The sequence below is a fragment of the Suricata suricatta genome, chromosome 7, assembly GCF_006229205.1.
Source record: "Suricata suricatta isolate VVHF042 chromosome 7, meerkat_22Aug2017_6uvM2_HiC, whole genome shotgun sequence".
In the NCBI taxonomy this organism is placed as follows: Eukaryota; Metazoa; Chordata; class Mammalia; order Carnivora; family Herpestidae; genus Suricata; species Suricata suricatta.
Window position 1 is genome coordinate 11,408,418 of NC_043706.1, and position 13,418 is coordinate 11,421,835.

Genomic DNA, 13,418 nt, shown 5'->3' on the forward strand with positions numbered 1-13,418 from the left:
TTTTGTGATTTTAGATCACCCGGAAAAGCAGGCGACCCGGCTGGCAGAGAATTTATACCCTAGAGCTCGTCATGGGTTTTCCCCCTGATGTATTCAGTTCTTTGCACTTGTAAGAAAATGCCGTATGAACTCTACCTGAGAAACAGTATAAGGCAAGGGCTAATTCTGCACCTGTGTGTGCATGTGTGGGCTTTATGAGTCTACACTATACATTTCGTGAGCATTTTAATCTCACTGGCTGCTTGGAAATACTGGCCCATCCCAGCCTGGTAGCTTGAAAGTAGTAACTGGGACCTAGTCAAGCCTTTTGCTTATATGTTTCTCGTGGGACTTTGTTTTGCTTGGTGTTGTATTCCCAGCACTAGATCAGTACCTGATACTTAAATATTTCTTGAATGAATGAATGAATGAATGAATGAGTGAGTGAGTTAATGAATGAATGAACTGAAGGCTCTATGCAGTAAGGAACCAACCTGCTCCCCCCTCCCCATCTCCCATGACTTTCCCACATTGACTAGGGTTCTTACCACCTGAAATCGTGCAATACGCCCAGTCTTTCCGGTGCTTTCCTGGGCCCTTCCGTTACAACACCTGCTCTTACCACTCTTCTCCATTTCTTCCTGGGAAGTGCTTCCTGCACTTCAAGAGACCTCTCACATGTACGCTTTTCCTGGAGCCTTTCCTGGTCTCTGAACCCATCACGGCTCCCTCCTTGGAAACTCCATAGTACATTGTTCCTCCCCAGTGGCCCAGGGCTCCCCTCATCTGATTTAGTACATGGGTTATCCCCTCAGCTAGACTGTAAACCCCATAAAGGGAAGGTGACATCTGGCTCCCTCTTAGCACCTTTTTAACATGGACACAAGATGTCACGCATTTTAGAGACTCCGTAAACGTGGTTGTAACGTGTGATTTCATTAGCATTGTCCCCAGAAAAAGTGACTTAAACTTTCCATGGATTCATCTTGTGAGCAGAGCAACAAACAGAGTCCCCTGTTTTTGTCTGTCTTTGTGCCCAGGAGCGACAGCGACAGCTCGAAAGCATGGGCATTTCCCTGGAGACGTCGGGCATCAAGGTGGGCGATGACAAGTGCTACTTGGTCAACCTGAATGCAGACCCTGCTCTTAACGAACTTCTGGTTTACTATTTAAAGGTAGGAGAGTTATAGAAACACTTAGCTGTGATCCTGATGCTTTCATGTATCACCTCCATTGGAATCTGGGCTCCTGTACCCATGATTTTGTTTTTTGAACATTTTTTGAACATTTTATTTATTTTTGAGAGACAGAGACAGAGCGTGAGTGGGCGAGGAGCAGAGAGAGAGAGGGAGACACAGAATCCGAGGCAGGCTTCGGGCTCTGAGCTGTCAGCACATAGCCTGATGTGGGGCTCAAACCCATGAACCATGAGATCTGGACCTGAACCGAAGTCAAATGTGCAACTGACTGAGCCCCCCCGAGGCCCCTGATTTTGCTTTTTGAATCCAACTTAGCCCTCATTGAAAGAGCCCTCATTGACTCATTAGTGTAGTCAGGTTACCGTTGAGAGTGAAAACCTCCCTTACGGAACCTTCAGTTTGTTCTGTGTTTATGGGTCTGCTTCTGCTTTTTCTTTGTTTGCTTATTTGTTTTTTTTTAGATTCCACATAAAGCAAAACCATACAGTGTTTATCTTTCTCTGTCAGACCACACTTTTGGAAATGCTGGCTTGTTAAAGTGAGAAATGAGACATCTGTTTGAAATAGAGTACCTGATAGACACTGATATGGGGTACCCCAAAAGACATAGGACATTTTAATAATTTTTTTAATGTTTATTTATTTTTGAGAGAGAGAGAGAACATGAGCAGAGGAGAGGCAGAGAGGGAGGGAGACACAGAATCTGAAGCAGGCTCCAGGCTCTGAGCTGTTAGCACAGAGCCTGATGCAGAGCTCAAACCCATGAACCTGAGATCATGACCTGAGCCGAAGTCAGATGCCCAACCTACCTAGCCACCCAGGCACCCCAGGACATTTTTAGTATGTACACACACACACACACACACACACACACACACACACACACACAATGGTAGTATATAAATATATGTGGCAGCACGTAACTCTCAAGGATTAGGGACCTGGAGACTTGAAGGCAGCTTACGTAACTGTCCACATATTGGGTCCTCTAAATGCAGAGCTATTACCCACTTGCAAAAAGTTAAGTACGTGCCTTGTCAAAGATTCTGATCTGCCTAGTTAATATAAAAAATGCAATGAAAAATAAGGCTGCATTGAAGAAAGGAGCCTCAGTGTTCCCTCCTCCTTTTTATTGTAATTTTCCCAGAGACTTAAGTATGGGGCAAATGGCCCTTGACTTACTAAGCCCACTAATGGACTTAAGATCTGTCTGTTTAGAACATGAGTAAGGCGGAAGGAATTGTGTCCAAAATCCTAATTTTGAAAGACCAAGCCTTTCTGTTGAATAGGGAAATATTACTATCATGGTGACTCAGGGATGTTTGGAACAATAGAAAAAACAAAGAGGCAAGCAGTGGACTGCCTCCCTAGGAGTCATAATCCTCAGAACTCCAGGGTTTGAGGTACTTGAATTTCTGCTCATCTGTATATTCTGTAGCTCACAGATGTCCATACTCGATGCAAGATTGGTATTCAACACTCAGCTACTAGGGCGCCTCAGGGCTCAGTCGTTTAAGCATCCGATTCTCAATTTGGGCTCCGGTCGTGATCCCAGGATCCTGGGATTGAGCCCTGGGTCAGGCTCTGCACTGCGCATGGAGCTTGCTTGAGATATTCTCTCTCTCTCTCTCTCTCTCTCTCTCTCTCTCTCTCTCTTTCTCTCTCCCCGCCCCCCCCCACTCTCCTTCTCCTTTCCCCCTCCCCCCTCCCCTGCTCATTTACTCAAACTCGCTCTCAAATTTAAAATACGGGTGTGTGGGTGGCTCAGTTGGTTAAGTGTCTGACTCTTAATTTTGGCTCAGGTCATTATCTCATGGTTCATGAGTTCGAGCCCCACATCAGGCTCTATGCTGACAGTGCAGAGCCTGCTGGGGATTCTCTCCCTCCCTCTCTCCCTCTCTCTCTCTGCTCCTCCCCTGCTTGCTCTCTCTCTCTCTCACCGTCTTTGTCTCAAAAATAAATTAGTAAATCTAAAATAAATAGATACAAACGTAGTATAAGATTTGACTTACAGTACCCCAGATACCTTGCACCTCCCATCTGATTCATTTAATATTGTCATGCTCTTGGATTATTCAAATTGTGATAAATTTGTGTTGAGCTTCTTGTAAGTAGAGATGTTTTCCCGTTTTCCATAACCTGTCACTAGGACCACACCCGGGTGGGCGCAGACACGTCCCAGGACATCCAGCTCTTCGGCATCGGAATACAGCCGGAGCACTGTGAGATCGACATTGCGTCTGATGGTGACGTCACTCTCACTCCAAAAGAAAATGCAAGGTAAGGAAAGTCAATGGCGCCTTAACATACCTGTGAGCCTGATTTTCAGAAACGCCCTCTGTTTGCTCAGCTACTTCAAAGTTAAGACGTCATTGGGTTCGCGGGGATATTCTTTCTGGTTGTAGGGAGTTGTGTAGCTACCTTTAGAGCATCAGCTTTGGGATGATGGCCAGTTCTGCCTTGACTGGCGGGGTTACCTTACATGAGGTCCTTTTATCTACACTTCAGACTCCTCCTGTGGTAAATAGGGCTAATGGTGCACTGAACATCCATCAGTCGGCTTTGGCTCAGTGCCTAAAACATACGAGTATTAAATTTAGTTGTTACTCAGTGTAATCCATTATATAGAAAGCAGTTGATCAGATAACTCCATTGTATGAAAAATTCCTAACCCAGACTATTATATGCAAAATTTGAGAATTGACAGGATAGTATATTTATTTTTGAATTTCTATTAAATACTGTGTTAAACTATTTTACAATCAAGTATAAAGTTTATATGAAGCCCTATCCCAATATTCATTAACACACAAATATTTTAATCAGATACTCATTTTTATGATGAAATGCTAACACTCATTTCAAAGTATTCATTTAATACTGTCCATATCAATTTCTAAGTGATGACAAACTGAGACAGTAATGGCATAGGAGATTCATGAAAGCTCAGAGGTCTTGTGTTACCCTGATATAATAAGATATTTAATGGAGAAATGATATTATTCCTTAATTTTTACTTATTCTAAGTTCAGTTTAGTCTTTAGTCTTATGCTGTATCCCCATATATTAGAAACTTCAGATTTTTAAAATATTCTGGTTTTTAATTGACAAAATTATATATATTTAAAGTGTACAGGGGCATCTGGGTGGCTCACTTCGTTAAGTGTCCAACTTCGGCTCAAGTCATGATTTGTGGTTCACGAGTTCAAGCCCCATCTGGAGCCTGCTTTGGATTCTGTGTCTCCCTCTCTCTCTGCCCATCCCCCACTCACACACACACACTCTCTCTGAAAAATAAACATTAAAAACAATTTAAAAAGAAATAAAAAGGCGAACAGTGTGAATAGATCATATACTCTCAACACTATATCTACAAATATCTTTAATCAAATTTCCTCATATCCCATTCTAGCACCATGTTGTTTTATTCTGCTCTTCATCCAATTCTAATGTCCTCTCCTACCTCAGGGTAGAGGTGCATTTCTTCAGGGTTTGTTCTAGGCTCTGTGCATGGAATGGCCAAGTATAGGGACTCAAAGCCCATGGGAGGAGAACATGTAGAAACAACGGTGATTATACGGGAAGATAGGTGCTTCTTCCTGCAGAAGTGATCACTGTGGAAATGTGTGGGTTTGCAGGACTGGAGATCCGTTAGGATATTATTATGATATTGTCATGGGAACACAGCAAGTGGCAGAAGACGTGATGGACAAAATGTACTTGAGAATTATTTGAGAGTCAGCCAGGCTTAGCGATGTGCTCAGGGACAGCATGGGGAGTCCATCAGTAGAAGAAAAGGTGAAGTCAGCAATGGCTCCAGGTTACTGTCTCAGGAGACTAGATAAACAGCAGAGGTACTAATCCAGAAAAAGGAGTACAAAAGGAAGGGCAGGTTGGAGTCATGACTCACTGTCATGAGTGGTTTTGGATTCAGGTGGGATCCTGTGAATTTGAGGTGTCCTTGGGATATCAGCGTGGATGTATCCGGTAGGATGTTGAATTTAGGGATGTAGAGTTACACCAACAATGTAGAACTGGCCATTAGTGGTGTCACCTGTCTTCAAAGTGGATCCAGAGTGCATAGTGGAAGGAGTAGACCAGTGTTTTAGGGGTGGTCCATGGAGCCTGGAGGAGGCTGAGACAGGGAGGCAGAGAAGCCATGACATGATGGCCGCCAAGGGAAGAGAAAATGTTAAGGAAGAAGAGGTCAAAATAGTTAAAAGCTTCTGTTGGATGTGGCATTTTGGAAGACATTAGCAACCTTGGGATGTTGAGGTACCATGTACCACGGGTACGGAAGGAAGAATGCGAGGAAGAGAATGGGGGCTGGGGGAGCAGGCTGAGAGGCTTGGCTGTGGAGATGAACATGGAGTTGGAGACAGAGCAAGAGAGGGACATGGGTGAGGGATAGTCTCTGTGTCTTCAAATCTTCTCTCACGTCCACTGTCTCTCTTCAGTCACATCTCACCTGCTGCCCACCTGTTGTACTGTGTTTTTACTGTGGAAGTTTAGAAAGTCCTGGTTTTGGTCAGCCTGGTCTGGATTGGTAGTCTTTTTTGTACTCCGTTGGGTGCCTTTAATAATTTGAGTTTTCCTTACGGTCTTTATTTGAAAGTTGTGTCTCTGAAGTGGTGGGGGCTGCCGCCCAACAGGTTGTCCTACGTGCTGAGAACTCGGCTTCCTCGAGCACTTGATTCCCTAGGTGGGTCGGCTTCAGAGGGAGCTGACCCGGAAGAGTCTCGGGGCCCGGGTCGGGGGCACAGCTTGCTGCAAAGACATTTCATACTTGCTTCTTGACAAATGCCCAGGCATGTGTCCAACTAGAAATTCCTTTGTAATACTAATTTCTTGGTGGGGTACATTACCAAACCAGACAATTTCCGTAGCTTTTTCTTTGTATTATTGTAATAAGAGCATACTGTAAGTCAAAGTGATGTTTGTATGTGTGTTCAAAGTGAGTGTGTATGCTCGCTCTCTCTCTCTCAAAAATAAATAAACATGAAAAAAAAAGCGGGGGGCACCTGGGTAGCTCAGTAGGTTAAATATCCCACTTCAGCTCAGGTCTTACAGTCTGCGAGTTCAAGCCCCGCATCGGGCTCTGTGCTGACAGCTCAGAGCCTGGAGTTTGCCTCAGATTGTGTGTCTCCCCCTCTCTCTGCACCTCTCCTGCTTACGCGTGCCCTCTCTTTCTCTCTCTCAAAAATAAACAACAACAACAAATGAAGTGTGTGTACACCTGTACATGGGTCCCTCACATATACAAATGATCCCAAAAGTTAGCAATAAATAAGAAAGACAGAGTTTACTATATTCCTCTCTCATTTGCTCTGGAACTTTTTAGTTTTATTCTAGAACAACACTGCCCAGCCGAACTTTCTGCGATAATGGGAAGGTTCTGTATCTGCGAAGACCATTTTGGTGCTCTTGTGTATTAAAGTATGGGTAATGAAGATGAGGAACTGAATTTTTAAGTTATAGTTCAGAGTTTAAAATAACAAGGGACACCGTGTGACAAATTTCACTTTATCATACTTCTCTTCCTAGAATTTAGATTATAGATAAATAGGTGTGGGTATCTATCTATATACCTGCATATATTAGACTATTTAGATATCTCAATAAACTGGGCAAGTGTTTTTCTTGTAAACTGACTAATGAATGTTTGTCTTTTAGGTTAGAAGAGGTAAGGATTCTATTAAAAATTACCCCCCCAAAACAACTTCTCCTCATCCTTCCGGCAAGAATATGTGTCTACCTATAGACATACATATATGTATATATGTGTTCTGATCTCATTTTCCACTTTTCTCAGCTGAATAAAGTAGTCTATTCTAATTAGATGGACACAGACCTTTGAAGCCTGAGTTAGCATTGAGAGTCATTTTCAGTGGCAAGAATAAAGGGAGCATGTTAGTGTAAAATATACCCACCAGGGCACCTGAGTCAGGTGGCTCAGTTGGTTGAGCATCTGACTCTTTTTCTTGGCTCAGGTCATGATCTCAGAATTTGTGGGATCAAGCCCCACGTTGGGCTCTGCACTGTCAGTGTGGAGCCCACTTGGGATTCTCTCTCTGCCCCTCCCCCATGCTCTCTCAAAAAATAATAATATATACACACCAAAGTTTTATCATGTTTGTGCGTGACCAATTAAAAACGTATGCGATGGTATTTCCTGGGTATTTTTATCAATAAAAACTTAGCCCCCATAGTTGAAATATTACTGCAAAGAGAGGATTATTTTCCAATGTGAGTTCTCCTTATTCTGTAATTCTTGAGCTAGAGAGTCTGGTCAAGATTAGGAGCCAGATAATGACATTGTATGAGAAAATGAATTTATTGAAAAATTAAAACTCTGAATAATAGTCATTCTTTTTCTCCATGAAACTTCACCTTACAGTTCTTTAGCAAATTAAACTTTAATTAATTAATTATCCTCCTAATTTTTTTCTTAAATACCAGCAAAATCTCTCTCTTTTTTAATATTTCTCTTTTGAGAGTGCACACATAAGCAGGGGAAGGGCACAGACAGGCAGGGGTCAGAGGATCTGAAGCAGGCTCTACACGACAGCAGAGAGCCCAAAGTGGGGCTCAAACTCACAAACCGTTAGATCATGACCTGAGCTGGTCAGACACTCAACCAACTGAGCCACTCAGGTACCTCCTGGATGACTCAGGTTTTTTTTTTTTCAAGTTTATTTATTTGAGAGAGACAGAGGCAGTGTGAGTGGGGGAGGGTCAGGAAGAGAGAGGGAGAGAGAGAAAATCCCACACAGGCTCTGTACTGACAGCACGGAGCCTGACGCAGGGCTTGAACTCATGAAACTATGACATCATGACCTGATCTGAAACCAAAAGTTAGATACTTAACTGACTGATCCTCACAGGCTCCCCACCCCCCAAATCTCTTTTTTAGATGAAGGAAACGTGTATAAGGACCCTAGGGGTATCCATCAGCCGGGTAAGCATCCAACTTTTGATCTCAGCTCAGGTCATGATCTCAGGGTTCTTGAGATCAAGCCCCAAGGGGCTCTGGGCTGACAGCCCAGACCCTGCCTGGGATCCTCTCTCGCTCTCTCTCTCTCTCAAAATAAATAAATAAATACACATTAAAAAAATTATCTGCACTAAAAACTCTGGAGGGCCTTTCCTCTCCCCCTAAGAAAAGTCACAGGGCAAGGCTTTAACTGGTGTTAGAGGAGGAGTTGATGAGATCTCTGATCAGCAGGGAATCCTATGAAATCTGCCTGTAGGGAGTTATCCATAGCCATCTCTACCCTAGAAGCTGCAGCCGAGCTGCAAGGTGAGGGAACCTGTGCCTCGGGGAGCCCAGCTCCAGGTGTCCCCTGGATGCACAGGCCAGCACAAGCCGGAGCCACTGTGCGTGTGACCTAAGATGCGACTCGTGCGGTAAACAGAGACTCGGGATCCTTTCCCCCATCTCCGGCTGGTTGTCTTATTTTTACAAATTGTTCAGTAGCTATTTAGGATTTAAACCTGTATTCTTTTTTGTTTGTTTGTTTTCCCCAAGTTTTTATTATGGAAAACTTCAGACATATAAAGTAGAAAAAAGAGTATGTTGAACCCCTGTATATCCCTCATTCCACTTCAGAAACAAGCACCTTGCAGACAGTTTTGCTTTTATTTCTATATCCTCCAAATCTCCCCCTCCTTCCCTTCTGGGTTATTTTAAAGCAAATTCTAGATATTATAACTTTGTATACATAAATGTCTCAGCTTGTATTTCTTTATTTTTTTTTATGTTTTATTTATTTTTGAGAGAGAGAGAGAAGGGCAGCATGAAAGGGGATGGACATAGAGAGGGAGACACAGAATCTGAAGCAGGCTCCAGGCTCTGAGCTGTCAGCACGGAGCCCAACGCGGGGCTCAAACCCATGAACCGTGAGATTATGACCTGAGCCGAAGAGAGATGCTTACCTGACTGAGCCACCCAGACGCCCCTCAGTTTGTATTTCTAAATAACAAGTATTCTTGAGCCTCAATTCCATCACACCCAAATAATTAACAATAATTCCTTACTAATTTTCATATACCGAGTCCGTGTTCAGATCTCCCCAAAGGTATCAGAAATGTTCCTTTTCAGTTGTTTCTTGAAATCAGTATCAAATAAGATTCAAGCATTGTCATTGGCTGTTAGGTCTCTTTTAGCCTCTGGGTTCCTCCTCACTCTGTTCCCGCCCCCTTTTCCTTGCATATTATTTGGTGAAGGTGCCTGGTTGTTTTCTGTCGTCAGCATTTTGCTCGTTGTGTCCCCGTGGCATTATTTATCTTCTTCCACCACCTTCTGTATTTCCTCAATTGGCATTTCGATAAAACAGCTTGATCAGGTTCAGTTCAGATTTGGACAAGAATATTCCATAGGCATTCCCGTGTATTTTTCCACCTGGAATCTGGAGCACATCATGCCAAGTTGTCTGTCTTTGAGGAATCCTGGCTGCCCTTGACCATCATTGTGTTTTTGGGTTTTGTTTTTATTAATGTTTATTTGTTGAGAGAGAGGGGGCAGGAGGGGCAGAGAACGGGACAGAGGACCCAAAGCAGGCTCTGCACTCTCAGCGCAGAGCCCGTCGTGGGGCTTGAACTCACAAACCGAGACCTGAACCAAAGTTGGACGCTTGACCAACTGAGCCACCCAGGTGCCCCCGATCATCTTGTGTTTTGATCACGTGTGTTGATGGTGGTTGTAATGCTATTCCTTCTTTTGATATTAGTAGAATACGTCTGTTGAGAGAAACTCCTCCATTTATCTCTTGGGCTACCGGGTCCAGGATTTGTGCTCTTTCCCACGGAGCTGACCTGTCCCCTGGTGTTCTTTCAGGTCCTGTGTAAACGGTACCCTTGTGTGCAGCACCACCCAGCTGTGGCACGGCGATAGAATCCTCTGGGGAAACAACCACTTTTTTAGGTAACCTCTTTGGGTTCCCTGATACTTTCACTTTTTTTTTTTTTTTTTTTTTTTACTGTTACCTGAATATAAAACAAGTCACTTTTCTCTAATGGTGGAAAACCCCACAGAATTAACTTACCTAAGAGGAAACGGCGAGACTGGTTGAAAGACTTTGAAAAGGAAGCCGGCCCCCCGGAGCATGACCTGGACGCAGCCAGTGAAGCATCCTCGGAACCAGACTACAACTATGAATTTGCGCAGATGGAGGTTATCATGAAAACGCTGAACAGCAATGGTGAGGCGCCCCCCTCGGATTCCTCCGTCCTGGGCACTCCTGTCCCACACTCTTCATCGACGGATGCCCTTACTTAAAGTATCACTCTGAAGGGTAGCCACATAAAATTGCTAATTTCTTACAGAGGCCCCTGGGGAAGGGCTCGTGAAGTATCCCAGGGCCTGGTTTGCTCCCTCAAGTGTAACCAAGGAGTGGGCGGTTCCTTTTTTGAGTCCCTTGTTCCCAAGCCAGTCATGGCCATCGAGTCCAGAAGGACTATGGTGGAATCCCTTTTCAAGTCCCCCATTACCAGGCTCGTCCTTTCTGAATCCTTCAGAACACAAAATTCCCCAGCGGAGTACAAACCCAAGAATTTCAAATAGAATCGAATGGATAAATAAAGGTTACAATATTTTGCTGTAAACTCAGTTGGAAATTATACCACCAAAGAGGCTTACTTAGTAAGCCCAGGTGGCTTTTACAGAAATGACAGTCCTAGGCTTTGTAGGCCCTTTGCTTGACCTACACATTAGCCTGTCTCAGACCTTAAAGGAAGAGACTTTCCTTAAAGCATCATTGCTACATCCCTTGTTCCAGAAAGTTTTCAACGTTTGTTTAAAAATTCTTCTCTGTATCTAAAAGGAAATCCTTTCCCTCTTCATACACACTTAACATGCATTCAGTGAAATCCATACCACATTCTGTCCTTGGTGGCTCTTTGATAAATGTGCCCCTTCACTTCCCATCTCTCAGTCTTCTCATCTCCTGGCTTGTGCCTGGAACTAGCAACAGGATGGGAAATTTGTCTCTTACCAGGCACAGGACAGGATTTCTCAGACCAGAACTATTTGACTATTCAACAAGGAAATATAGTTGAGACTACATTCAGGGGCATCGGAGATGAGAAAGTTCGTTTCTGGACTTTGTCCGATCTCACGGTCCCATTCAGCTGTGCTTTGAATACCTGAGGATCGTCCCTAACTGGAACCAGGGAGGACCTCCAGGAGCCTCTGCCGGCCGCGGCGCAGGGAGCGCCGCGCTTTCCCAGGCGGGCTCTCCCCTGAAACGTTTACTTCCGCGCTCCGTCTTTGAACAGCCTATCCGAGAAGAGTGTGAGCGTGGCTGGAGAACATTGGTCCGATCTGTGGCGCGTCAGGTTGGGAATTCTGTGGCCGCGATAAAGACTCTGACCTTTAGATCTCTGGATTTTTAGCCCCAAGGACTCCCTCTTTTCAGTTATACAAATGAAGTATGAAGAAAAGGCTAGATTGAAAAACAAGTGCGATGCATTCATGTGAAGAGCGTAGAACAATAACACAAGAGAACACCAGTGAGATTGGGGGCGCAGATTAGCTGCTAGGGCCTTGGGCGCTGCCCCATAGGGCGTAGCTGGGGAGCCAGTCCCTCTGCTCCTTGCTCACCCCGTTGGGAGGGATCCCAAAAGACATTCCAGAGTGATGTTCCGACATCAGAATCACATGATGGGCCATTTTACAACGTGCCTGAGCAACAAGTCTCCCGTGAGTAATTTTTAGAAGCCTGGATGGATACAGGGTGTGACAGGAGGGCGTGGGCTCCAAACTCCAGGTGCAGGAACGCCCATTGGAAGAACCTTATTTCTCTACAGGAGACGACAGAATTCCAGAAGTCTCTGTTCTCCAACTGCGGGGTGTCTTGGGGTAGCAACGGAATCCTCTATTGTCCCACATCATAGATTTCTAGTTTTATTCAATCACTACCTTCCTATCATATTTATCTTAAACCCCTGAATAACAGATGAGCATTAGGAAGTATTCGTTAATTCCTCCAATCCTCCTAGCCAAACCAATCAGTCACCAGTGACCTGGCTCATGGTGTTAACATGACTTCCCCATTTGTATCCAGATCAAGCCTTGTTCTCCAGTGTTGATTTTGTCTATTTAAAAGTAATGGTTCCCCCCCCCCCACCCGTCGCCCACGTCCACGCAGGGATGTGCTCTGACTCAGTTGCGAGATGCCGGGGCCCAGTGGTGTTCATGAAATACCCCTCTACCGCCAGGTGGTTTCCCGCTGATCAGCCTGTCTGCCTGGTGGTCATCCCCCTGGTGGTCGTATTTGAAGATTCTCTTCCCGCTCATGTGGTTTCAGACGAAGCTCCTTCACAAACACTGGGATAGAGGTTTTAACTGGTTGTGACGTTAGCATGGGGGAATTTGAGTGGCTCTTAGCGGCGCTGCTGACAGATGCTTGTGCTACGTGCTTTGGCAAAACTCTAACATGATTGGGAAGAAGCTGAAGTGTTTTACTCTGATGAATTCCTGATTGAGGAATGTGCCCTTTTAAACTGCGACCCCTTGGGGCGCCTAGGTGGCTCGGTTGAGCATCCGGCTTCGGCTCAGGTCATGATCTCACGGTTCGTGGGTTCGAGCCCTGCGTCGGGCTCTGTGCTGACAGCTCAGAGCCTGGAGCCTGTTTCGGATTCTGCTGACCTTCCCCTGCTCATGCTGTCTCTCTCTGTCTCTCAAAAATAAAATAAAAAACAGGAAAAAAATTTTAAATTGTGACCCCTTCCTCCCCATGTCCCAACTCCATTGCCCTCCCATTGGTTAAAATCTGGTGGACATTCTCTCCCTTATGCATCCAACGGCACAAAAGTGTGATTGGTACTATTGATACGGTGACTAATGGCTTTATGACTGTGGACAGCACGGCAGCTCAGGGCATTGTACTCGCAGATGCAGATTTACCTGCATTAAGAGTAGATTGATGTATTTTCAAATTTCTAAAATAAATCGTGGAATCCAATTCAGTGGAATCAAGAGTAGAAGGAGACTTGGCATCTGTGGACCATAATGGGTACTTCCCCAGGGTTCAGAGTATTTACAGGTATTTCCAGACTTGTATTGAGATCAAGGCTTAAAAAAGGAAAGATAGACAGAAACATCAGCCCCTGTATCTCTGCCTTGGCCCTGGGGGGCGTGGTCTGTCCAGAGTCCTGGGGCAGGCCGTGCTGGCCTGGACTGTGGCAGGCTCAGGGGATGCATGCTTTGAGTCGCTCTCTCTTCTGTATCTGCTTGTTGGT

General features: G+C 44.8%; 1 protein-coding gene across 1 annotated transcript in view; it reads left to right on the top strand.

Moving 5' to 3' along the window:
• Positions 1-13,418, top strand: part of KIF13A (kinesin family member 13A) — a 201,719-nt gene that overhangs the window by 138,385 nt on the left and 49,916 nt on the right. The window contains exons 11-14 of the mRNA XM_029943130.1: positions 1,020-1,154; positions 3,328-3,458; positions 10,015-10,101; positions 10,212-10,378. Of these exons, the coding sequence (XP_029798990.1) occupies positions 1,020-1,154; positions 3,328-3,458; positions 10,015-10,101; positions 10,212-10,378 (520 nt within the window). The remainder of the gene's footprint in view (positions 1-1,019; positions 1,155-3,327; positions 3,459-10,014; positions 10,102-10,211; positions 10,379-13,418) is intronic.